This window comes from Rutilus rutilus (genome assembly GCF_951802725.1).
Source record: "Rutilus rutilus genome assembly, chromosome: 17".
Taxonomy (NCBI): Eukaryota; Metazoa; Chordata; class Actinopteri; order Cypriniformes; family Leuciscidae; genus Rutilus; species Rutilus rutilus.
In genome coordinates, this window is record NC_140230.1 from 24885776 (window position 1) to 24912889 (window position 27114).

The 27114-nt window shown below is 37.9% G+C and overlaps 3 protein-coding genes across 8 annotated transcripts; all 3 read right to left on the bottom strand.

The window, feature by feature from the left end:
• Window positions 1-518: 518 nt before the first annotated feature.
• faxcb (failed axon connections homolog, metaxin like GST domain containing b) lies at window positions 519-10352 on the bottom strand. Its single transcript, XM_084384619.1, has 6 exons — window positions 9909-10352; window positions 7886-8021; window positions 7466-7662; window positions 5053-5270; window positions 2283-2399; window positions 519-1092 (listed from the first exon to the last, which is right to left on the bottom strand). The coding sequence occupies exons 1-6, from the start codon at window positions 10166-10168 to the stop codon at window positions 800-802; spliced, it is 1221 nt and encodes a 406-aa protein (XP_084240745.1). The 5' UTR covers window positions 10169-10352; the 3' UTR covers window positions 519-799.
• A 448-nt stretch (window positions 10353-10800) lies between these two features.
• Window positions 10801-16260, bottom strand: coq3 (coenzyme Q3 methyltransferase). The gene is made up of 6 exons (XM_084384846.1): window positions 15810-16260; window positions 15503-15655; window positions 13306-13405; window positions 12160-12402; window positions 11568-11727; window positions 10801-11348 (listed from the first exon to the last, which is right to left on the bottom strand). Exons 1-6 carry the CDS (start codon window positions 15971-15973, stop codon window positions 11158-11160), a joined length of 1011 nt encoding a protein of 336 aa, XP_084240972.1. The 5' UTR covers window positions 15974-16260; the 3' UTR covers window positions 10801-11157.
• A 940-nt stretch (window positions 16261-17200) lies between these two features.
• Window positions 17201-26860, bottom strand: pnisr (PNN-interacting serine/arginine-rich protein). 6 transcript variants are annotated; one of them, XM_084385769.1, is made up of 12 exons: window positions 26770-26860; window positions 26077-26184; window positions 25811-25993; window positions 24432-24664; window positions 24176-24344; window positions 22092-22282; window positions 21042-21185; window positions 20864-20963; window positions 20198-20251; window positions 19703-19894; window positions 17922-18945; window positions 17201-17563 (listed from the first exon to the last, which is right to left on the bottom strand). In XM_084385769.1, exons 2-12 carry the CDS (start codon window positions 26165-26167, stop codon window positions 17533-17535), a joined length of 2412 nt encoding a protein of 803 aa, XP_084241895.1. In that variant the 5' UTR covers window positions 26168-26184; window positions 26770-26860; the 3' UTR covers window positions 17201-17532. The 6 variants fall into 6 exon arrangements, with proteins under 6 accessions (XP_084241895.1, XP_084241892.1, XP_084241896.1 ...); XM_084385766.1 differs by having other exon boundaries at window positions 17922-18948; window positions 26770-26855; XM_084385770.1 differs by having other exon boundaries at window positions 26669-26782.
• Between the last annotated feature and the right edge of the window lie 254 nt (window positions 26861-27114).

The following is a 27114-nucleotide window of genomic DNA, read 5'->3' on the forward strand; positions in this document are numbered from 1 at the left end:
AACATGAGGGTGAGTAATTACTGCAGAATTAGCATTTTTGGGTGAACTAACCCTTTAATGGAATATTGCAGTATTTAAAAAAAGAAATTTTAATTCATGTGCCCTCATAATCTTTAATCAAAATAACTTCCCCTCCCTCTTGCAACATGTTTGCTGCCGCGAGGGCGGGACGACCTGTCACTCAACCACAACGATCCAATCAATTCCGACATTTTTACTTGTTCGATGAGCCGTTTCACTCGGATATACATCACAATAGGGAAGAAAAAAACTATCTCAACTTCCGTTTCATGCCGACTTTAAACAGAAGAGAGGCATTCACACAGAAAAACATAAACTCTCAACCTCACACAAACATCCTAGAATCAAGCAAGCTAATGTTTTTCTACATGATTCTGTTCTGGAGCAAATGTCTGATCAACATTTGAGAGAAATGCCTTGACTGGTCTTACAAATTCAATGAGTGGAATTTCAATTCAATTGTTTCCTAGAAATGAAAGCCAATTCAAAACAATACTGAAACTGTGGACAAATTAACTGTTGTAATTTAAAACATCTGAGAAAGATGGATGAGATATAATGGTTTTACAAAGGTGACTGTCCAAGATGTACAACTGAGAACGGATGGTCTTTTACACGTCTCACAACGGGAACTAAAGCGAGCGTCCGACTTCTGCTTGTCCATGACTGATGTCAAGTTGTATACACACGTTTTGTTTTTACTTCAGGTCCATCCAGGCATGAATTATCAATATCAGTTTTGTGTGCCAGCAGATAACAACCACCACCTCTATTAGATTTAACCCTTGACCTGCTCCACATCTGAGCCATCTACTTCAATGTCAGAGTCTGAGAGCGAGCGTCCAGAGTGGTCTGAGTCTTGAGAGTTCGAGTTACAGTGTGAAGGCAGGCTTAGATCGCTCTCCTCTAAAGTGTCGGTCCTGGAAAAGAGACCAAGGTCCAGCTGGCATGTGGGTGTCCCGCTGCTGTCGTTGTCGCTGTCATAACAGAAGTCCTCTAAGTCCACAAACCATTCGGGCCAGAACTTCCTCCGTATGCGCTCACAGTACATGGCGAGGTTGATCAGTTCTCCTGTGCACAGATGGACATAATTGTTTGTGTAGCTTTCTTGAAACATGTCAAAAAGGGTTAGATGAATGGCGGATTTAGAATAAATGTTAAAGGAAAAGGTTCTATATAGAGGGTTCTTTCAAGTGCTTCATATCGGGGTTTCTTTTAAGGATTCCCATCATGAGGTCATTTTATAGATTTGGTTTTAATAAATATTTAATTTTAGTTAAATTTTATGAATTAAACAACTCATAAACTTACTTTATCACAATAAGAAAAAGATAAATAACCCGTTAAACATGAAAGTATTATGCAATCATTTAAGACATTTCTCCTTACATAGAACCTTTTTGGCATAAATGATTCTTTAAATCTGAGTCAGGAACTCTATGGTTCTATATAGAAACCCATTGAACTTTTTATCTAAGAGTGTAATTTTATTAAGAATACAGCAACATATTTCTATACTGCTGAGGTGAATTGGCATTCTGTGTATGAGACTGAACTGTAACATGCAGAAGCACAAATAAATGCTTATAATGCCATCTAGTGGAAAAAGTGAATTATTACATTCAACAAACTGCCATGCAAGGGCACAACATTTTTAAATACTGGTAGTTTATCCCAAAAAATTGAAATTCCAATACCTCACTTTTCCCAAACTGGTTTAATTGTCTTTCTTCCGTGGAAGACAAAAGATGTTATTCAGAATGTTCATGCTGCTCTTTTTTGAAACAATTCAAGCTTCAAAAATAACAAAGGTACCCCAAAGTACCATAAACAAAAACCAAAAGGCACTATATGCTAAATATATTCTAAAGCCATATGATCACAAACAGACCTTCATTTATGCAATTAGTTGAAAATCTTACTTTTTTTGTCCTCCTTAGAGAATCCATCCCCATTCACCAACATTGTATAGAATAGAACAATTTGAATATTCTGTCTAACATCTCCTTTCTTGTTTCATGGAAGAAATAAATCCATGCACGTTTGGAACATCATGAGGTTGAGTAAATAATGACATTATTGGATACACTGTCCCTTTAAAAACCACAACATCCAAAACTCAAGACATGCATGAATCTCCCTTTTGTCCTCCAAATATTACTGCTTATGTTTTAATCGGCCAGGCAATAATTTCTGTGACTGATGCCGAGCGTTATGTTTCTATTAAGAGTGCAAAACTGCAGTTGTGAGGTCTTGGTCACCTTTAATGAGCTGCTCGGGCCGTGTTCCAGGCAGCGTCCACATGGCCTGTGCAAGGTGACCGAACACTGTGGCATCCACACTGGACAGTTTGGGACCCATGATGTACTTCTTATCCCCTGGAAGTCCAGAAAATAAATATTAACCCCTAGCCATAACGTAAGACAAACAACAGACTTCTTTAAAATTGTTTCAGAAACACATTACCTTAAAACAGCCACTACAAGAAAATATTTATAACCTTTAGTTTATTCAGTTGGATCAGATGGATAAGAATTACATGAAACTACAACTCCATGTGGTGACAAGTATGTAAAATATTGTGTCTTCGTGTTTAGTGACAAGTGTAGTTTCACACTTTGACACTTGAGCTATATGATACTAGCATGCAGGAATAAAAAAAAAAAAAAAAATAGGCTTATTTTTTTATGGCTTATAAGTTTTATGGCCTGGAATAAGCAAAGTTACACTTCCGTTCAAAAGTTTGGGGACAATGTTTTTGAAATAAGTCTCTTATGCTCAACCAAGGCTGCATTTATTTTTTCAAAAAATATATTATAAACAGTAAGACTGGGAACTATTATAACCAAACAAGTTAAAATAACTTTTCTTGAATATATTTTAAAATATAATTAGTCAGTGTCACGTGATCCTTCAGAAATCATTTTAATATGCTGATTTGGTCTTAAAGGGATACTCCACTTTTTTTGGAAATAGGCTCATTTTACAACTCCCCCAGAGTTAAAGAGTTGAGTTTTACCGTTTTCGAATCCATTCAGCCGATCTCCGGGTCTGGCAGTACCACTTTTAGCATAGCTTAGCATAGATCATTGAATCAGACAAGACCATTAGCATCTCTCTCAAAAAAATGACCAAAGAGTTTCGATATTTTTCCTATTTAAAACTTGACTCTTCTGTAGTTACATCGTGTACTAAGACCGACGGAAAATGTAAAGTTGCGATTTTCTAGGCTGATATGGCTAGGAACTATACTCTCATCCCTGCGTAATAATCAAGAAACTTTGCTGCCGTACCATGAGTCTAGCAGGCGTAATGATATGACGCAGCACTTGAAAATAGTCCCCAGCTCAGTAACTTCCAACGTGACCGGGACTAAGTTTGTCTAACCTATTAGACCTATTTTCAGGCGCTACGTCATGTTGAGACGAGAGAGGTATGTATCAACTCGTCTTAGTTAAGGGAATAACATAGTTTAATATGAAAAAACGGTGGAGTGTTCCTTTAATCTGACTCCAATTTCAAATGATAATCAAATTTAGATCTTGTTTCTGATTAGAAAATAATCATAAATATTGATTATGAATTCATTTAGATCTTTGATTATTCTGAGCATCTCATAATTTCAAATATTCATTCATTAAGGACCCGGTGTCGCTTTGAGACGTCACGTCGCGAATGTGCGCTCACGATCACAAACTAGCCAGTTCTGAAATAGTCAGAGGGTGCAGTGCAACTATTTTACCCTAAGCGGCCGCTCACTGCTGACTCATAACAAAGGTGTCATTTTTTTAATAGTTGCGAACTTGCAACGTGCTAAGTCAGTGATAGTCAGAAATCGGAAGGGCTCCTTAATGATGTGCCCCATGCTCCATTCATAGTGCCTTTGGTTTGATCTATCCTGGACAGAATTTTGCGGAAACACCAGACTGCACTTTAATCTACTAGTAAATAATGATTTCTGAAAAATGCAGAATAAATCAAGATGTAACATTTATTTGTCAGGTAAAATGTATCATGCCAATTACACAAGTGATTAAAAGCCAATTCAGAAATAATAAATACATGACATCAATTACTCAAAGATGCCTCTAAAAGTAAGCAATGCATTCCTGACAGAGACATACAGTGGTGTGTGAGTGTTTTCCTATGGGAAAACACAGAAACAGCACTGTATGGGGGTCGTTCCTGGTTACAGGCTTCCCAAAGACTGCTCTGTCACCTAGCCTTAAATACCCAGACCAGAACAAAAGGGGTTATACAAATATTGTTTAGAGTTGTTTGGGTCAATTCATGTACCCCAGGGGGGTAAACACCCGGTTTCGGGAGATATCTTGAAGAGACATCACCCAGAGAGGAGAACAGGATTCTCCCAAGTTCTCAATCTTTCTCATTAAACCAATGACTGCAATGAAATTAAGACCATTTTACCAATCGCACTGAGATGCTTAAAATGATACCAAACATGAAAAGGAAAAACAATAGATTCACAAGATACATCATATGTGATATATAGACATTCTTAGTGAACTTTTGGTGACTTGACTCAGGGGGAAAGGAAGAGAGGAGGGAGAGGGGGATGCAGAGATAAGGAAGGAGAAAAGTTTGGACAGGACAATGTCCTGTGCTCTGTCTTTGCTATCTTCTGTCCAGGGTGTGTTTTATGGCTTTATTGCAGGGTGAGTTTTGTCTTAGCAGGAAAATCAGTTCTTACAAAGGGTCATTTCATTATGTGTTGTTGTAGTGCTGTGCTGGAATTTATTTTCAAGGAAGTATCATGTCTATTAATGAGTAAAGCTACAGTAACGTCTTCAGCTGGTCAGCTTGAGATCCTTTCCATCTAAACTGGTTAAATCTCTTAAGCCTAGTAGTGAATGTTTTATGAGCAGTAGGATAATATCTATATTTTTTTTAGTTCACGGTTCGCACAGTCATGCAGAGCCGAAGCACAACCAAAACAATGTTCTTCTGCAAAATGCATACAGTTAAACATTGTGATCACATCAGAAAAACGTTATTTCTTGTTCTCCTCACCTAGCAGTGTGGCCAGTGTGCGCATGTCCTTCTCCATGAGGGCGTAAACCTCCTCTTTAGTGAAGCAGCCAATGCCATGACAGTACATCTCCCTCTTTACAATCCCACCAGTCAGCTGACACAGGGTCCATTTGAGCAGATCACTGAGGGGTCCGGGAAGGTCCAGCATCCTCTGAGTCTCCTGAACATTATCCACCCACTGACAGTATGCAATGGTCCTGTGAGGACACGAGAGAGAAGAGTGAATTAGAGGTGATTCCCTCCATAAATATGTATAAAGAGTCATTTGTACTGTGGGGGGAAAAGGTCATATAATGAAGACAACCTGTTTGATAATAATAATAATTATTATTATAATATAAGTAATTGGCTTTTATATTGTCATTTTTCTATGACAATGTATTTGATGAGACTTCACAAAACCACATGTAGAGTCGTTTTGATTTCTTAAAGATAAAAACCTGAAAGAATTTCAAAGGATTTCAAACCTTAAGTCTTTAGAAAGCAGATTTGACATAGTAAGTGTATTATAACATGCAGTGTAACCACAGAATGGAGTGTACGGTAGTTTAGACTAACATATTTTAAAACTTTACTGTATGTAAATATATGTATGGATGTACTGTATATTTAAATGCATAATACATTTATTTAGCAGCTGCTTTTATCCAAAACAACTTGCAAATGAGGAAATCTACAACAAATAATGGATACAAGCGATTCATCATAATATGGGCTTATTTATAATTCAGAGTTTATTATAACTGAGTGCAGCTTCAATATCACACAGAAAACAAACTCAGTTTGGCCTTTGAGATTAAACTTTGAATTAATTCTCTGCTCTGTGATTATCTGAATCAAATTAATTAAAGCTGTCTTCTAATTAACTTCTTTACACACTAGGCAAAGCGTTAATAAAAGCGTTCATCCAAAATGGCTTCAAGCGTTCTTTGGGTTCATGGCTTTGAACTCACCACTTGGAATTTACAATCAGCCTTTCATCAGGCTTTAATCAGATTCAAAGCTTCAGTGTGCAAGTTCTGCGCCAAAATAACGACTTTATTCATACATGTTGCACTGACCAACATGGCATTTTAATTTGTAAGGACATAATAAATAAATTCCATGAAAAATTACTGTTTACTACACAACATTTCTTAATATGATATTATTATCTTTCTTTTTTTTATTTAAATGGGTCAAGTGTGTTAGGTGGTTCATTTCTTGACCAAAACAAACTAGTGTTATAATCCATTTTTTCCATCAATATCTCAGCATGACATCCATAACTCTTATTCATAGCTCAATAAATGTCCCTGCTCAGCAAACTTTTCAGCTGACATACACAACACCACTCTGAAGTGGACAGATATTTAAACCCATGAATTATTCAATCAATAGCCATGTGGGAGCCTATATATAGCACAGTGTAAAGCGTATCTGACAATGTGAAGACAGAATGCACAAGAAAAAAAAAAGAAAAAGAAAAAGCTAATAATGCAAAAGCAATGAAGAGGGGTAGATTAGGTTGTAAGAAAAGAATGTCTATGCCATTGCTCTTTCCCCACCTTGATTTTCCCCCTCAGTATAATGCTTACTCTAATATACCCAATGTGTAGGAGAACGTTTCAGCATGAGTCATTCATTTTATAAATCTGATGCTTGCACTGCAAATCTTACCAGCTGTACACTCCAGGCTTATCATGCATATTTTTTATTTTAATGGTTTACTATATACGGACTCGTACAACTGTTCATTAATTTTATTATGCAAACAGAAATGGCTATGTTTTAAGGATTGAAATCTTACAATTGAAATATTCCAATAATTTGTAATAGAACATTTGAAATATTTTTCATAAAAAGATCATTCACTTTGATTAAGTATTACAAAAATGATGAAGATTTCTAAAGGTCTAGTTAAAACCAGTAATGTGTATGGCAGCTTTGTACTTCTGGACAAGTCGTCCTAAATAAAATAAGTACCAAGTCAAAAATCATTACTATTTGATAGAATGATATATACACATTTTGAAAGTTACAGATAAATTCTATGTATTTCATTTATTTAATTAATTAATTAATTACAAATAAAAAAATAATCAATTAAATAATTGTATTATTATAAAATATATTCACCAACCTAAAGGATGAATCATGATTTATACTTTAGGGTAATAATTATTTTTGTATGCCATTTTTAAGCCCTTGCATCAAAAATGAGTTTTTTTACATTTTTCTTCAGAGGTTCATTTCCTGTTATAATCCCGATTTTCTGTCTATATCCCAGCATGACATCCATATAATCCCCTGCTCTAGTCAATAATCAGTAAGTGCATATTTGTCCCTCACATTCCAGCAACGGCTCAGTAGCAGGAGACTGACTCATTCTGAATGCCAGCACATGACTCACCAGTACAAGTGTTCCTCCACCATGGTGGTGATGGCCCGCGCTACCGCCTGCTCCTGAGCGCTCAGACTCTTGTTCAAGCTCATACCAAGTTTCTCCTCCAGAAAGTCAATTATAAATTCAGTTCCACATACCTGCTCGTAGTTATACTCAACCCAAGGCATCTTGCCCTGGGAAGAGAGGCTTCCGTCAAAGTAATTCTGCAATGAAACAAACATAACGAGGGTGAAAAGATGTAAATAATAATAATAATGATAATAATAATCTTTATTCTGGATGTGAATGAAATAAAAACAATCTTATTTTCTGATGGCTTTCATGAATTTCATTGACATTTCAACAGCGGATGGTGCCACTTCCAATAACTGCATGTAACCACTGATCAAAAGAAATCCATAATCCATACTGCTCTCTCATGCATACTTGATAGGGCAGATCAACCATGCGCAGATATGTCTCCATTTTCAGGCAGAAAGGTGACAGGCTTGGCACCCCATTTTTTGGCCTGGAGAACTGGTGAAGGATGATGGCGTCTTTAGAATCCAATTCTTGCTCTTTCCTGTAAGGAGGCGATCAAACATAGATTGTAAAATCAGACCAATCTATTCGAGATTTCGATATGAACAGATGTATAGTAAGTCAAAATACTGATGGTTAAATATATGTAACAGAACTTCACATGCATTCATTTGCCATGCATTTTTATCTAAAATGACTTCCAGGTTATTTACGATACGCATTTTATCATTAGGCTATATCATATTTGTTCCCTGGGAGAAGCGTCATGCTTTACCAGTTGAAGTACAGCGAGAAAAGGGTTTTACAGGAACACAATTTAGCCTTAAAAGCAGCCATTTAGCCCCCCAAAATCTTGTGGAGTGCAGTGGAAAACAACTTATACTGTAATTATGAGGAAACTGAGATGTGTGTGGGAGGACACACACAGACAGGTCTTATTTTACAAGCAGCAAATACAAGTCCAAGCCTGAGCTTTCAGAACAACACAACCTAGTCCTATTCTGATCACAAACAACTTTAGAAACAACAGGCTGCAAAATACAAATTCTTCAATCTCAATAAATAATCGAAAACAGGACAAGTCTGTCCACATTTAGCCATCATTAATAAAAAACAATCATGATTTCTACACTCTACAAATAATATACACAAACTGATTGGAGATTCATTTGCATAATGATTACATAACATGAGTAGTTATAGCATTACACCTGTCTGTGGGTCTGTAATTAATCATAATGGTAACAGAATATTTACCTTATGCATTGTTTTATGGTATTTAATTCTCAGAGTTAAAGGGATAGTTTAGTCCAAAAATGAAAATCATGTCGTTCCAAACCTGGAAGACTTTCTTTCATCTTCGGATTCGGATTCGGATTAAATCTGAGAGCTTTCTGACCCTCCATTGACAGCTACGCAACTACCACAAGGAGGTTCGGTGGAGATTATTTTTATGTTTGCTGATAATGAGGGTGAGTAGCCAAAATTAATGACAGAATTTTCATTTTTGGGTGAACTATCCCTTTGGCATACTGTCACATGTCATTAACCAGGCCAAAACAACACACTCCAGGACTTATTTGCCCAATTAGTCTAAAAAGGCCATTCTGTTTCGTAAGGACTCCTCACCCTCTAAGCTTTGCATTTCAGATGCTTCCATGTGACTAAAATGAACATTCTGATGCACTAACAATGTCTGTTTATGTCTAATGTTTGTTTATTGCATACATTTGTCTTTTTACGTCAATATCAAAGACTCATTTCCATTCTGTGGTAAACTGAATAGACAATAAAGCGTAAAGCATCAGAATGAATTGAATGCTGCAGAGCTGAGGGCTCAAACATGGCGCTGTCCACTGCTTGAGGTGCTGAAACCCCCCAGTGAAGTATTCTATGAGGATGAGGACGTCTCTTGCCACATTAAAACAGCTGTAAGTCTGTTAGTTCAGACTTCCAACAGCATAGCAGTTCACCTGAATTTATTAGGTAATGGCCCAGCTATAAAGGTCGCTTGTACAACACAACTCAAGGACATCGCGATCCAGTGAAGTAAACAGTCACGATCACGTGCCGCATAATATGGCGCGTCATTTACACAAGAAACGAATTTATTAAGGTGCTGCTGTTGTTCTATGCCAATGTAAACAAGAGCAATTCCATCTGAATACTGATGACAGGGCGTTTTCATATCCTCCAGTGCGGCCGAAAACCGCTAGTGCATGTAATCTAGAAAACGTGACTTGACGCGAGCTCAAACAAAACACCGCCTACACTAAACTCACTGGAACTGGCACTACCATGCGTACTAATATTTACATTTTCCAGGTTCAAATGTATAAAGCATTTATGAAGCGATATTATGAACAATAACAGATGGTAATTTCATAAATCATGTGGCATCACATTCACTGTAGGCCAAATCACTGACCTGATGGAGAGCAGCTCGTGCAGTAGATACGCAGCCGCAGCCAGCAGGGCACCTCCGGTGATGTAAAGCGTCTTCCTCCACCAGGAATCCGATACCAATCCCGACATGATCCCACCGAAATCCTGCACAGGGACGGCAACTATGTCCCCATAAAATAAGTGACGCTCATCAGAGCCACACAACCCGAAGGAAGGGCTCTGATTCCGGCCGAGATCAACCACGAACGACCGGGAGGAGGCGAAACCAGCAACCCAGTACATTCTCTCTCTTCCCCCGCTTCCTCCAACGAATCCTACGCCACTTCATTTATCCATATAAATATGGACAGTCGTTACATGGTTGTGTGCTATGTCGGTCTCGTAAGGCAAAAGAAAAGCATTTTAACGGGATTTGGCTCCCGCACTGAGCTCAGCATCCTCCTTTGTTGCTGTGCTGGAGCTGAGTGACGTCACGGCGCATCCCACATGGAAACTAAGCAAACAAAACACATTCAGGCTTTTTATAAAACTAAATACGCAGGCCTAAGCATAATGTGAGGGACACAGAGTTACTAATATATTATGTATTGTAAAATGTTGTTGAATTCTTAATCCTTTTCCCTTTGTTACATTACGCATTTTTACTTCTTTATAGATAATATTACATAGTGTGTGTATGTATACAGTATATATTTATATAAATAAAAATGCATATTATACATGTTAATGCTCTGATAAATTGCAATAATATATTTTGTGTTTTCTAGTTAAACATGAAGCTGATCTAGAAGACTTCTTGCTGTTGCATTTCCTGTTTTATACATGAAAGTTAACATGATTGTTTGCGACAAAGTAAATGCACTCAAAATAGAGAATTAATTAGGCTGAATAAAACAATCACGCAACTCATCAGATCTATTCTTTGTTTTCATTTTATTAAGTACTTACACTAAGTGCCATCAAAAATATCATTATATAATTCCCACTGTTTATTTGCCCTCTGACATAAACCAGAGATCATCACCACAAAACAAGCAAATTGTGATTAATATACAATATTGTGTGGTTCAAAAGGTCAACCTCAAATTCTCATCTTAATATGAGCTTCATAAAAGATGTTTTATGAATAATGCACCTGATAAAGTAAGTTCTCTCAAGGAACGCAAGGCAAAGAATTATTACTGGTTCAGCACAATGCAACATTTTGAGATCACACTCTATTCTGGAGCAGGTGAAGTCTGTTTGATAGCAGTTCCAACATTAAACATAGCTCAACTGTGACTTGTGGCTCGACCTGGCTCATCCAGATTCTCACCCTCAGCCCAGACCCGGTCAGGCTGGGGCTCTTCTTTGGGTTTGACTGCATGTAAAGCATAGTTGATAGGAGTGCTCTGCTGCCAGCTCCAGGCTCCTGTGAGAGGATTGTACATCATGCCTCTGATAGCCTCCACGCAGAAACCAACTGGGATACAGTGAAACAGAAAGATAGTAAAAGCAAGTAACAAATGCAACTGTACAGTGGTACAGTGGTACATTAGATCATATTGAGCAGTTATGTAATGCATACCAGGTTTTTCCAACAAGCTGTTATTAAAACAGCAAAGGAGATCCATGAAAGAAAAGTGGACACTGATCAATGAATGATAGTGAAAGAGAAATGGAAGTCAGAGATGGCACTCACAAGACTCCAGCAGTCGTTCCAGATCCTCTGGGCTGATGAATTTATCCCAGTCATGAGTGCCACTCGGAACAATCCTTAACAGCTGCTCCGCTGCCACAATCCCAAAAACGTAGGACAATTTGGTTTTGTTAATTGTGGTGATGAAAAGTGAGCCACCAGGCTGAAAAGACAACACCAGCTCACATTAGTTTTGCAAATATAATTGATCTCAGATTTCAATAAAGATTTATTTGAAATTCAATTTTGCAGCACTTTAGTCATTCATTCCCTATAAACAAATAAGTTGAGGGGATATACACCGTAAAAGGGATATTGACTAACTTTTGTGTGTGTACATATATATTTTAATCTATTAACTGAAAGGAAAAGAAAGCCTAACAGAAACAGGCTGACGAAAGTGCCTCTTATTTTAACTGGATGCCACAGCATTAGGGAAGATTATGGGGATTTTGAGTAACTCTTTAGGGAAGACCGTTTGTCCTCTGACACACTGACCCAGAAGATTAAATCCATCCATTCAGTTCTCCTTGCTGAGAATCTGTTGCTTTGTGCTACTGTCATTGTTTGAGATGTCAGTGGTGCTGTGACACACCTTCAACACCTGCTGGCAGCAGCTGGCAAAGGCGTCCAGGTCAGCCAGATGTTCCACCACCTCAGATGCCACTACGGCATGAAATCCCTCTACTTCCTCCTCAGCGAGGTCTTCCAGGGTGCAGGCCCGATAGCGAACTCTCTCCTGCAATTCGGGATCGTAGGAGGAGTGCAGCTCTGCGATCCGCACACTGTCCTCCACTGGGTCAATTCCCAGGACATCCGCTCCAAGCCGTCCTAGTGGCTGAGAAATGTTAATATTACTCGGGGTTAAAAAAAAAAAGAAGAAGAGAAAAGCGGCAATTCAAAATATTAATAATGACTATACTACTACTTTAACAGTATGTAAATGATAAAATACATCCATGGGACTGAAACAAAAAATGTGGATTTTGGATAAGTATTGAATTTGTATGGTAAACAAATTACATGGAAAAGAAAATTAGGATGTTAGTAAAAAAAATAAAATAAATGTAATTGTTCAGTTTCAATGAAAAAAAAATCATAAAAAAGGTATGGTTCAATGTTTAAGCAGAGCAAAAAAAAGCATCTATTTTTCACTATAATATAATAATTATTATTATTTACAATAATTTGAACAAGCACTGAATAAAACTATCAGCAGCACACAAAAAAAAAAAAAACATCTGCACATTTCCCTCTGCTGGTCATACATGGCAGTGCTCCTGAAATGGGCTGAAGTAACCAGTCAACTGTCTGTCCCACTGATGTGTGTCAAAGGGGATCCTCCGACATAAGCTTTTGGATGACAGGACACTCAAAAAACATCACGCTCACCAAAACACAACACCGACACATCAGGCACAGAGACGGCCTAGAGAAAGTTTTTCATCTCAATGGAGGACACCACTGGGCGTGAAGCTGTCTGTTTTAATCATGTAGTTCAGTTGGCAGGTTTTCAGTTATCATTTGCAGCCAGCTAAAAAATAATCATTCATGCTATTAAACCTAACAAACATGAGACCAGCTTTATTTTTGCCATCGAACCCAGATCTGATCTATCAAATAAGAAAGTATCATACAGTAAACAGAAAAACTGTACTTGCACTAACTAATACAACTGACTCCATATTTATCTGTCTAGTCAAGTTATTATAGCATAATTTTCATAATTAACACTAGTTACCTCACTCAGAAGGCCTCCGCCACAGCCGACGTCCAGTATTCTGAGCCCAGTCAGGGGTTTGCCCAACTGCCGGACGCCGTGCACATTCAACAAATTATCCCTGAAAATAAGGTCAAAGGTCACAAATCGAGGATAAGAAGGCATTAGTCTAGAGGACAAGTCAGGCAGAATTTTGAAGTGATGTACATCAGACTGACGCAAAACAGAAAATCTGAAGCTAATCACAGCATGCAATTCCACAATGTGCTTCTTGAGTCACAAACACATCTTACTGCTAGTCCCTCTGGCTAGACACATGCCTTTGTCCTCCTTAAGCAATTGTACATCCTCACTATTCGTCTCGCTGGACCCATAGGCAACATCCCCATGTTTCTCCCCAAATGCTTGGACAGGCCTTGCAGAGCAAAGCAGCCTGAGGTGCTCACTGCCAATCCTGTTAACTCAGCCCATCACTGCCAAAAAAAAAAACCCAAGTCTTTGAAGGAATTCCCTGCCTGATCTCTAGAAAACACACACTCCTCAAGTACAACATCATAACCAGCAACAGCACTGAGGTCCCTCATTTAAACAAGCCCCCAGGGCACCGCCATACCCATACACGCTGCAGATCCGCTGTATACTCATCACCGATATAAATGATGCCGTGTTCAGGCAAGGGGAAGAAATTGTGCACTGGATGATTCCAGGAGACGAGGGAAAAACCTTACAATGACAATCGCAATATACATCCTGACTCTCGCGGAAACAGCTGCAAACAGAAGAACCACAGACATAATCTCTAGTCCTCACCCTTTCACCATTACCTGGACACGAGACAGAAGAAATGAACAGATGCTAGTACTGTTGAGATAACAGCCTGACTCTGATTAATAGAGACGATTCAGTTCAGATGATTAACATGAAGAAAACATTTGAAAGAAATGAATATTTGTATTCCGTAAGGAATCAAAAGTGCAAAAGTGACAGTAACGACTTTTACGTCATAACAAAAGATTACTAATTCAAGTAATTGCTGTTCTATAGAGCGCTCCATTCATCAAATAATCTCGAAAAAAACAAATGTTTCATAGTTTCTAGAAAAATATTAAGCAGCACAATTGTTTTTAACATTGATATTAGTAAGAAATGTTTCTTGAGCAGCAAATCAGCATATTGGAATAATTTCTGAAGGATGTGTGACACTGAAGACTAGAGTAATGAAGCTGAAAATTGAGCTTTGCAACAGAGTAATAAATTACACTTTAAAATATATTAAAACAGAAAAAAATTAAAATGTAATAAAATTTCACAATTTACTGTTTTTACTGTATTTTCAATTAAATAAATGCTTTTACAAAAAAAAACAAAAACAAAAACATTACAAATCTTACTGACCACAAACTTTTGAACAGTAGAGTAGGAAAACATGAAACACTTTTGGGAAGTTGTAGGCGTGATATTCTATAGTTCAAATAAAACCATTTTAAACTAGGGATGCAGATTGAAAAATCTAGTCACTAAAATTATTTATAGCCATGTTGTGACTAAAATAGCTGATATTAAAATAAATGTTTTTTGTTTTTGTTTTGTTTTTTACAAATAAGTTTACAATGAAACACTAATTTGTTACAGTTATTACATTTTTACTGTTTTTAGAGATAGTGTTTTCATATTATGCCACCTGAATGTAATTGTAGATGAAAATGCACAAATAAATATCTAATTTTGATCAATTAAGACTTTTATATATATATTGTGCAACCCTATTTAAACCAGTATTTTGTTCATTCATACATTTTTTTAAAGCTGTAATGCATGCAACTTTTTTGACCGTCATTTATTAGTACCAAGATTATTTAAAATGGATCAAAAGGTGATACACAGGGCAACTTTATGAGCAATATTGCTGGGCAATGTTGCTGTCAACAGGCAACCAGATGAGACACAGGACCCACGACTGATCTAAATTATCCAGATAGAGATGTATTGGCCATTTTCAATGGGAAAGTGCCCAAGCAACAATCGCTCGGCAAGATTGCCCAGCAACATTGCTCAAAAAGTTGCCCTGTGTATCATCACCTTTAAGTTAAAATATTATATGTATAATCAAATGTATAAGGGAAATATACATTTTTAAATAATTACCTAAAATCTTTTCTGATGGTAAAGAAAAATACTATCGTGCTCTCATGCCACTTTTATTCGTAGAAGTACACACCGTACGAAAGGCACTCTCAGGTCATTCATGGAGTGCAAGGCTGCAAAATCTCCCTGCAAGTCCCACCACTTGCTCGCCATGGCCTGAAACTTGCGCACCTCGGCGGGGTCGACAGTACTCTGGGAAACCGTGCGGACATTTAAACGGGCCAATCTGCAGAAGAAAACTAATGTTAAAATCTCCAAATTATATGTCGTTATGATTCGCTATAAACAAAAACACAACGAACGGGTAAAAACTGAAGAGAAAAAAAAAGGCATGCATTTAACTGCATACCCGCTTGTTAAGTCGATTAAATCAGTCTCACCCATTTGACAGCTGATTCTTCTGTCGGTGATGCTGACACACCGTCCAGCTGCACACAGAACGCAATGGTTTCCCTTTAGAGGACACGTTTCGGGTTAGCCGGCATATGGACGTAGATTCTGCTAACAGCCCGAAAGCTAATCGTGCAAATTTACTGGAGTACATGACTGCATCTTATTGCGCCTCACATGTACGTTATCTTAAATGAGCACTTCAGTCATTAAATCCAATGTGACCGTGGCGTGTTCGCAGAACTTCTGACCGAGCAGAAACTCAAAATGGAATTAAACGTTCCTACCCCACATTGGGATAAACAAATGTAGTATTATCGACTGATTCCCTTTCAACACACTTTATTCACCTGAAAAGGTGGAATACGTTTTAATACTTTATGGTTAATACTACATGTTTTAACCCTCGTGCACTGTTCGAAATCTGTGTACACCCTTTATGCCATCATGACGAGTTAAGGCTGTTTTGAATTATGGGTGGCACAATCATTTCAAATCATAAGGTTGCCCTACAAATAAAGCTTATCCGTCAGTTTGACTCAATAAGCTATCAGTTTTCTTTCATGTTTTGGGGATATTCTGGGGATATCTAATTTGATTTTATCAATAAATTCCACTAGAAACAAACCTTGTTGTATTATTTTAATTTAATACTGTGAAGCTGCTTTGATACAATCTGTATTGTGAAAAGCGCTATACAAATATACTTGACTTTTATTTAAGAATAACGTAACACTTGGTATTTTAACGTGACATGTAAGAATATCTATGGCAAGAGCTCTTTTCAGTCACTGCATTCTTTTCCTCATGATTATTTTCTTTTTTCCTTTTGCATTCCGCTGCAATGTTATGAAAAAGGTAAACATGTACTGCACATTTGTGGTCTGTTCTCCCGATTTAATTTACGATATAGGCATATAGATATATATTTTTTGAAGAATGCATGTAGGTCACGAATCAGATACAGTTCTCGAGTTCAACTCACTGCCTCGGTTCGTCCGCAGTGCTTTACGGTTATCAGTGAATAACTTAAAAATATGTTTGTTCCAGAATAATAGTAGTGCATGAGACGTCTTTAAAGTGCTTTTGGAGGTTGATCCCAATCCCCACTCACTTTCTTTTTTATTGAAAATAATGGCAGAATATTTTCACTTTTTGTTACAGAGGGAAAAAAATTGTCACAGGTTTAAAACAACATGAAGGTAAGTGATCAAACTTTTAATTGTTGTGCAAAGAACACTGAATGTGGTTTATATACAATGCTAAATCATGTAATGAAGATTTTATTGTAAATATGCTCATAATAATTCTACATGGTTGATAATCTGTCTCCACCCAGAACAAGGCATTTCAAACAGCAAACAAAATGAGACAGGCCATGTCAGACAGAAAGAATCATTCTTGTTTTATTGAACAATTTACATTAAATGAGAATTTATTTCCTCTGGTGTTAGGTTCTTAAAATGTTACAGTTTCAAGGTTCTATTGACTACTTGAATGCTTAGTCTTGCATAATACAAGGCAAAAAAGAAACTATCATTCAAAATCATCTGTTTTGAAGACAACACTTAAAAATACCATATATTTACAAAATGAGGGGAGTGAGGGGATTTGGAGTGGAGAGTTCACCTACAACGTTGCCTCGATAATGAGACAAGCCTGTTAACTCATGGAATTTTAAAAGAAGTGCACAGATAAGAGGCAGAGCACCCCTCAACGCTTGCGACGGCTGGGAGACGTGGATCTGCAAGAGAAATGGGAGACAGACTATTAGTGCAATCACTAGAACAGATCACATCCAGAGCTTCATACACACACCTTAAACAGCTGTTGGATCAACACTGAATGAGAAAAGGGGGGAAATTATATCAATCTCAGTAGCACTTGAGAAGCACAGCCCAACCATTTATGGATAACTCGGCTATTATACATTCAACATTATGTGATTGCAAATTTAAATGTACCATGCTAATTTAAAATGAACTTGAAGCTAATTTGAATTGCAACAGTTGACATTCTAAATACTATTGATCATTCACACACAAACAATTAAAGCAGTTCAACAAATAAAATAAAAAAAGTAGAAAGAAAATGGATACTACCTTGATCGTGACTTAGACTTGTGTTTGCGGCTTGCCTTCTTACCAGACTTGTGAGATTTTTCCGTTGACCTTGATCGACTACGTTTTGATTTCTTAGACTTTTTTTCTTTGCTAACCTCAGGGGAAGGGGACCTGCTCCTGCTGGACTCTGAATCGGAATACTTCTTGCTAGCCTTGGTGGAGCCTTTCTTGCTAGATTTGCTGTCTTGCCGGGAAAACCTCTCACTGTGAGAGTCAGTCCTCTCGCTCTCCTTTTTCCGCCTCGATTTGCCATAGTCTTCCTCGTCCCTTACTGAACTGCCCTCGCCCTCTTTCTCCTTGCCCTTCTGTTTGTCTTTCTTTTTATCTAATTCCTTCTCTTTTTTCTTCTTCTCCTTGTCGTGGCTCCGGCTCCTCTCTTTCCTCCTGTCTCTGTCCCTGCTGGAGGCTTTTTGTTTCCGCCTGTTGCGGCTCGTACTGCGACTCCGGCTGCGCCTGCGGTCCCTGCTGCGCCTCCTCTCTCTGCTGCGGCTGCGACTGGCTTTGGACCTGCTCCTGCGGCCCCTGCTGGATCTGCGCTGCCGCGATTGGCTACGCTTCCTGTGACGAGAGGAACGTTCGGTGCTCCGCCTCCTGTCTCTGCCCTTGTCGCGCTCTGAGTGATGCCTGCGAGAGCTGCGACTTCGGCTGCGCCTGCGAGTCCCGCGAGAGGCGGAGCGGCTGCGTCGCCTTTTCCTTCTAGGAGAGGAGGAGCGGGAGGAGCTATGAGAGGAGGATGAGGAGGATGAAGAGGACTGGCTGCTGAAAGTGCTAGAGCTGGAGGTGCGGCTACGCCGCTCACTCGGCGAGGGGCTGGCACTTCCTCCGTTACGCCCTGTGTGCTCTTTGCTCGCACGCTTGACCTCACTGACCTCAGGCTCACTACGCGACCTGCGTCGCTCTACTGTAGGCTCTGCCTCCCTTTCCCTAACTTCCTGTTTGTGTTTGGAATCTGTCTGCTCCTCATAACCTGCCCTCTCTCTGCTCACTCTTTCCGATGCCAAATCTTCTGAAAACACAAACACAAAAAGTGATTGAATACACATTTAACAAGGTTGAATAATAGTTATGTTCTTTGTCAACTAATAACACAAAATAAACAATTATATATATATATATATATATATATATATATATATATATATATATATATATATATATATATATATATATATATATATATATATATATATAGTAATATAGTATCAACATTGATAAATGCACCAAATCCGTCAACTCTACTGGAATGATTTCTGAAGGATCATGTGACACTAAAGACAGGAGTAATGATGCTGAAAATTCAGCTTTGCCATCACAGGAATAAATAACATTTTAAAATAGAAAAGATATTCTATAATAAAACAATATATATTACAAAATATACTTTGTAACATTCAATAATATAGTGTATATATTTTTTATATTTATTTTTCCTTTTTTTATAAATATAAAAAATAGAACAGGCATACATTCATACATATTTTTATATTTCATATATATTTTTGTAAATTAAATATTAAAAGATATACATTACATTTATATCATTTATTTAGATTAATTTTGAATTATATACACATTTACATATATTCACACACGTTTTTGGTGATAATGACAGTGTGCTGCTGCTATACACACACATACATATATATATATATATATATATATACACACACACACACACACACATACATATACATATTATATATATTTTTTTACACATATATACACACACACATATATACATACACTCTGGATGTACGTACCTTTTATAGTCTGTACCTCCAGTGCCAGCCTCTCCTGCAGCTGCTGCTCCTCTCTCTCTTTGCGACGGAAGGCATCCTGTTTCTGGCGAATGCGGTGCTGCAGCTCTTCATCGTCTGTATCTGATGAATCCGACCCTTTCACACTCCGCTCCTCATCCTCACTCTCGTCCGAGCCGTACTCACCCAGCCCTCCTGCGGCAACAAAGCCCCCCTCTTATAACGGACTGCAGGAGCATAGCATTCATAGTCGCAAGCTAACAGTCCCTCCTTTCTCACCTACTCGACTACATAATACTTCACTAAAGCCCACCTTAATAAAAGAAGCATGCGTTTTTATAATCTTCTATAAAGTGTTGCTGGAAGCTAACCATTTTGAGAAGATCTGCTGCTTGAGCTCTTGAGCTTGTAACAAAGTTCATTAGAGAGCTGAGAACCCCCACACCCCCGTTTAATTCCCCCCACCCCCCCGGAGGACCTAAATGTAAAGACACTTACCAAGGCCGGTCAGAGAAGCCAGTGCATTTGACTGTGCCAGCTGTTTTGCAGGAGCTTTGATTCACATCAACAACAGGAACAACATGTTAAAACACATACAGCCACCACTTTCGAATAGGCAAGAGTCTCTAGAGATGAGGGTACACATATGCACTATTCACAAGAGCTGCCTTCGGCAAAAAAAAAAAAAGAAAAAAAGAAAAGAAAAGAAAAAAAAAGGATGGAGAGAAGAAAAAGGTTATCACACAAAATCTGTCAAACAGGCAAACAGTGGAGGAGAAAACCAGTCTGTACTAATGCAGTGTCACTTTCGAAATGAGAAGCCATCTGGCAAACACAGAAGTGAGGAAGTACTTGTTTTACAGGAAGTAAATCTAGGAACGGATTTGACTGGGAACCCTTTGAAAGATTGCATTTAACTGCATCTATGTGACCATATCCACCCTCCCTCTGCGGTTTGTTTTCATCTTCTGTTGCATTAGCATAGAATGGCCGATGAAGAAATATACTTTTGCTTATCAAAGTATTACCAAGGTGCATCAGTCAGATAAAAAAAATCTTCATGTATATATATATCAGTCAAAACATAACCAAGTCTAATGTGGCTCTTCCTCAGAATTAAACGTGAAGGCACAGTTGCACGGACAGAAGAGAACAGGAGCAGACCTTTAGTGGCTCTGCGATGAGTCTCTTTAGCCAGTAGGAAGATCTCCTCATTTGTGACTTCAAGGAGGACTTCGGTGAGAAGAGTTTTAGTCATCAGCATCTATAAGAAGCAAATAGGAACGGTGAGAAGCACAAGTCACGAGTGTGAATGCAAAGACAGAGGATTGTGTGAACGGACCAGCTGAAACTCTTTCTCCTCTTCTGTCATTTCTGGTTCACTTTGGTCTTCTTGAACAGGAGAAGTTCTACCACCAAACTCCAGCCTCCTCCCAGATTCGCCATCCTCGCCGGCACCATCTTCACCATCCTCATCATCACTGTCCTGAATTAAAGAGGAGTAGATGATTGGACCAGAGACCACATGCTTGCGGATGACATTAGCGCCGAGAGGTATTTTTAGTGTTAGGGTGCAACAGCTAACAAGCAATGTAACAACTTAAAAGACTCCATGCAATTAATTGGAAGTTTTGTGGCTCAGTCCCTGTCAGATAGTTTTAAGGCCATCTATGTGCTAGTTTATGCCTATAAGTTGTAGCAGATATACTCTACTTTTCAAAAGTTTGGGCCTGGAAAGTTTTCATTTTTTGAAAAAAGTCTCTTATGCTCACTATGACTGCATTTATTTGTTCAAAAATACAATAAAAGCAGTAATACTCTGAAATATTTTTGCAATTTTATGTAACAGTTTTCTATTTTAATAGTTTTTAAAATGTAGTTTATTCTTGTGGTGCCAAAGCTGAATTTTCATTCTTCAGTGTCACATAATCCTTCAGAAGTCATTCTAATATGCTGATTTGGTACTCTTTGCTATGCTTCTTAATATATTTTTTTTAGAAACTGTAATTCATTTTTTCAGAATTCTTTAATGAACAGGAAGTTCAAAATAGAATTTGAAATAGAATTGTCTGGTAACAATGTAAAAGTTTTTACTGCCTGTAGATTAATTTAATGCAGCCCTTTCTGAATAAAAGTAGCAATTTCTTTATAACATTTACTAACCTCATACTTTTGAAAAGTAGTGTACAAACTCAACGTTTCAATGGAAAATACATCAACAAGAGAAATAAAATTGTGCTTGTCGAGCCATTTCATGGGGTCTTTGAATTACTTAAGATAATAATGATCGTCAATGAACATTTGTGCATGTCAGTGAACCCTGGGACAACAGTTGCCAAAGTAACCTCAGCAGGTTCCTTCGCTGTAAACAGATTCTGAAAAAGATGCTTACAAATTTGCTCTTGCGTGGCAACCGAGGCCCATCACCTTCCTCCTCTACTATATCGCTATCCCTTTCATTAATTGCCATTTCAGCACGCTCTTTCTCCATCCTCTCCTTCTCCAACTTTTTCTGCTTCTCACGGTCCATCTTTTCCAGGCCTTCTCGAATCCATGCCGGCAAGGTCCTCCGTTTAACAGCATCTAGAACCAAGTCAGTGTTACCATGTGCATCCCTCTATAACAGCAGTTTTTCTTAAGGCCGTGACACACCAAGTCGACGTCAAAGAACTAACAGCGACCGAAGGTGAAGGTGTTGTTGCCTCATGTCGGCTGCGTCTTCGCCAAAAAGCTGCACTAGAACACACCGCAAAGACTACTAGCGCAGCGTTTCCCAACAGGGGTGCCGTGTAAAAACTTCAAACATTTTAAAATTGTTAAAATGTGGAAAAATAAATGTATTACGTACCATCAATCTCTGATGTCTCTAATAACAAATAACCCACACATATAATAAAAATGCAAATTGTAAGTTTTCGGTGTTGAATTGCAGGGGTTGCGCATTATTTCATTCCTAGTGCACCTAAAGCTGCCTCTTTTCCATGGCTTGTTGCGCTTACGGTCAAATCACACGGAAATATTGTCACAATGTCCGTCTTGCCGTGTATTCACATAAACACATCGTTATGTCTGTGCTGTCAAATCAAAGAATACAGGTAACAGAAAATGACTCACTGCTCTTGACTAAAGAACGCTTGTAGCTTTAATAAGGATTAATCTATATTTAATTTATAATTTATGCAGTGAAGACTAAAGTGTTTGATAATTTTATTCAATTTCTGTGTATATAACAAGTCTATTTTTTGAAGCCTAATAAATGTTAAAATTGATAGCTTTCAATTATACTGTAGGGCTGAATGGCGATAATTAATGTTTCAAATTGAGAAAAAAAATAAATAAAAAAATCATTGAGGACATCAATAGCAGTATTGGTATCAGTGATACTGGCCTTCATTCATAAAAAGATGCCATTAAACAATTATTTAAAATATACTGTCTTTATGTTGTTTCTACATTAATTTGGAGATTAACTGTGAAATTATTACATTATAAATTATATTAAAAACAAGCTACCTTGTGCAATTATAACAAAATTATCCCAATATAAAAACACAAATACACTGAGTGAGCAAACATTTAAATGAGATTTCCTATAGTAATTGAGCAATGTTTATATATGAATAAAAGCCTTAATTAAATATGTAAGCATAAAAAGTGATCTCTTCAGAAGAAATGACTGATTCCAAGACTTTCAATGGATTGACTTTTAAAAATATAATATTAAAAATATCTATATGACAGTAGGTGGTTCTTCCCTGTGGTATTGAAAATCGATACATTTAAAGGTATCATATCAAAGTAGTATCGTGACAAAACTAGTGTAGGGTTTTCAGGGTTTTAACATTTTCAAAGGGTGCCATGACTGAAAAAAAGTTGGGAAACACTGAACTGGTGCATGAGTGTAAGGAAATAAACGTCTTTAACAGCAACACTTGTTTGCCAATTTGAATATCAATCATGATGAGGCTCATGTTCTCATGCACTAGAATGCTCAGGTAAAAATTCTGTAAATTGTACAGTTAATATCATACGGTTAATGTTCATTCCAAGTGATTGTGGCTCAAACTCCTGGGCATGCTGAAAATCAGCCGTTATTACAAAAATTTAGCCCGATCTAAAGTGTGGGAATTTTTTAAACGGAGACCGAATACAATGGTGCTCTGCACAAATGCATCTAAAAGTTCATACATAAATTAGTTCCGGCTATTATTTATTGGTAAATTAGCCAAATGATTAATCGACTATTCAGAAGAAGGAAAAAATAAAAATATTTAGGTGGAAAAATTAAAACACTGGATTATTCGATTAATCGGAAAAAATAATGGATAAAATAAACAATAAATAAAATAATCAACAGATTAATCGACTGAAAAATGTATTGTTAGTTCCAGCCCTACAGACGATCACTGACAGCTGACTGTCGACTTGGTGTGTTATGGCCCTTATGCATCTACATTAATCAATATTTATATTCACCAAGAGTAGGCGTCTCTGGTTTTATTCCCATCTGGTTGGGGGATCTGGGCCGTTCTGGTCTGAAGGTAGGAAGCCGTTCTCTTCTGTTCTGCGGTCCTTCAGGCCAATAAGGTGCGTGAAACCCGGTGGAGGGTGGTCCATATGCTGCCCCCGTTGGAGCTGCTCCATGCTAAGGTGAAATGGACATAAATGTAACTAAAACAGACGTTAGCAAATTGGAAATAACTTTTGATAACCCAGACCTAAGCAAGCGTACCTGATAATCAAACTGATTGACACCAACTGGGCCAATAGGGTAAGGCTCAGGCTGACCCCCAAACCCATGACTGTTTTGAGGAAAGCCCCCATGGTGTGGGTCTCCAGGAAATTCCAAACTATCTTGACTGTTACTGTCTTCTGACGGGTTGACGACATCCATCGGTCCTTGGCCAGGAGGAATCCATGCTTGTTCTGGAGGGGGATGAGGAGGCTGGCTATGCATTGCCCACTCTATAAACAATCCGCAAGTAAGATCACAATTTAAACACTTTTAACATATCAGCTGTGCACTTATGATCAGCACTGGCATGTTTAAGTAGAAAAAGTGTTTAAGTGGGTATTTGAACACGGTATGCTGTTCAGGGTGTTGTGTTATCAGTTGAAGAATTAAATCAGTTGTCTCGATCTTTCGAATTTCAGCTGAACAAATTCTCCATATTGCTACACTAGCAGCATTTTTGGTGACTGTAAAATGCATCTACATTGTTAAACACGCCTATTTGTTGTAGCTTATACAAGTGGTGCAAATTAAACACACTAAAAGGTATCAGAAAAGTGCTAATTAAGCATTAACATTTCAGTAAAGGATTTTGGCCGACACGAAAAAAAATTTTTTGGGGTGTTTTGGCCGAACATCTTCGGTTTTTGAAATGCCGATGCATCACCATAGTTTATCCTTTTGCAACCTTTTAGCTGCAGCCTATGGGAAAGGGCTACTTCTGCTTTCAATCAAATGATACGCTGGAACGCCAGTGTCTCGTGAACGCACGTACGACAGTTAGAGGAAGTTAGAGATTACAGTTTGTAAAGTTTAAATATGAATATTTTTCTTACACAAACGCATTGGCGATTGTATTCGTCTGAAAGAAGAATGTCATATACACCTAGACTTGAGGGTGAGTAAATCATGGGCTAATTTTCATTTTTTGGGTGAACTATCCCTTTAATTAAATATGAGCAAAATGAATGATCAAACAATAAAAAAGTAGGAAGGGGGACATTGATCCATTGAAAACACAAATACACTGAGTGAGCAAACATTTAGATGAGATTTCCAATAGTACTTGAGCAATGTTTATATATGAATAAAAAATGAAAATAATCCATTGATTGTTGACTGGATGAAAGCAGATCTGAATGAGCTTATAGTCGAATTTAAGAAAGGGGCGGGGTTTAAGCTGACATACAACACCACAGAGAAGTCTGTCGTTTCATCAGAAGATCAAGTTCATTTAATTAAACATATATAAAAATAAAACATGCTTGGATTAACTATTCACAATAAGATCATTAAGATAAGTGACACAAACAATGCAGTAAGCAATGAGTCTTATTGCTTTAAAATGCCCAATGGTCAAACTGAAACATTTTTCTCACCTGGTTGCCAACCCCTGCCAAAATTGGGATCGCCTGGAAAGGCACCATGGTTATTATGGGCTGGAGGTTCCATGTTCTGCATCTCCTGGCCATTGGGCTGAATCACTGGCTGGTCGGCAACCCCTCCGGTGGACTCTTTCTGTGCTATCCATGCTTGTGCTAGAGCAGCCCAGTCCACTTGACCTGCAAAACCACCTAGCAGTTTAAACAACTAGAGTACATGATCAGTGTATGCTATCTCAGTCAGATAAGAACAACGGCCTAACCTGGATCCTGCTGATGCTGAAACGACTGCATCCACTGCTGCTGTGAGCCCAAAGGCCACTGAGGCCAGGGTTGTCCTCCCTGGTCCCACATCTCTCACCTGGTGATTCCTGTGCCAAAAGCCTATTTGTCAGATTATGCAGCACTAAACATTTTTGTGCAATACACACGCAGATGTGCATGAAACAAACACTTTATTTGCACATAATTAACAGGGGAAAAAAGGGTGACAGCAAATAGAGCATTTAAGACTTATTTCGACTAGCAGTTTCCTTGTAAGGACATGAAAAACAAACCCTCCTTTTTCATTGCGGATCATTATATTTGTAATGTAACCCGCACAGCTGCAGTTCCGAAGACACACAGCAGAGAAAACACAATCGCAATCTGACTACTGCAAAACCAGACTAGGATGGTACATGCACCCGTGCTTTACAAAGTCTTTCTGTGCATTTACCTTTCTGTATTTCACTGAATATAATTATGACAAGAGTAAAAGTAACACAAGCGTCGTCGTCAATCGGGCTATGCAAGCATTAGGCCGCGCGTCTACAACATCAACACTCATTAAAAAAATAATAATAATAAACGCACAAAATGTACTAGTTCCCTAATCTCCGCAATTGATCCCAATGAGAAGCGCAGGACTCTGAAGGAGTTCGCTGAAGAATTACAGACACGTTGCGATTCCTTACCTCTCCACTTCTCAACAGTAAAATGGCGATGAAATGATGACCCGGAAACAATGCCAACAACAGTGACCTCACCCCACAGGCCCTCTAGTGGATATGCGTGAAGATCATATGAATAAAAATAACATTAGAAACACTATTTCTATACACATTTTTCATTATTCTAATTTATAATTATTCTAATATTTTTTAAATAACAATAATAATCCTCTAAAATCTAATAAAATCTTACTGTATAAACTAAAAAGAATAACTGAAATTGTCTAAATTACCCAACTATCTAAAATGTATTGCTTGTTTGTTTTATACACACCAATTTCTGCACATCATCGAGTCTATGGATGAATC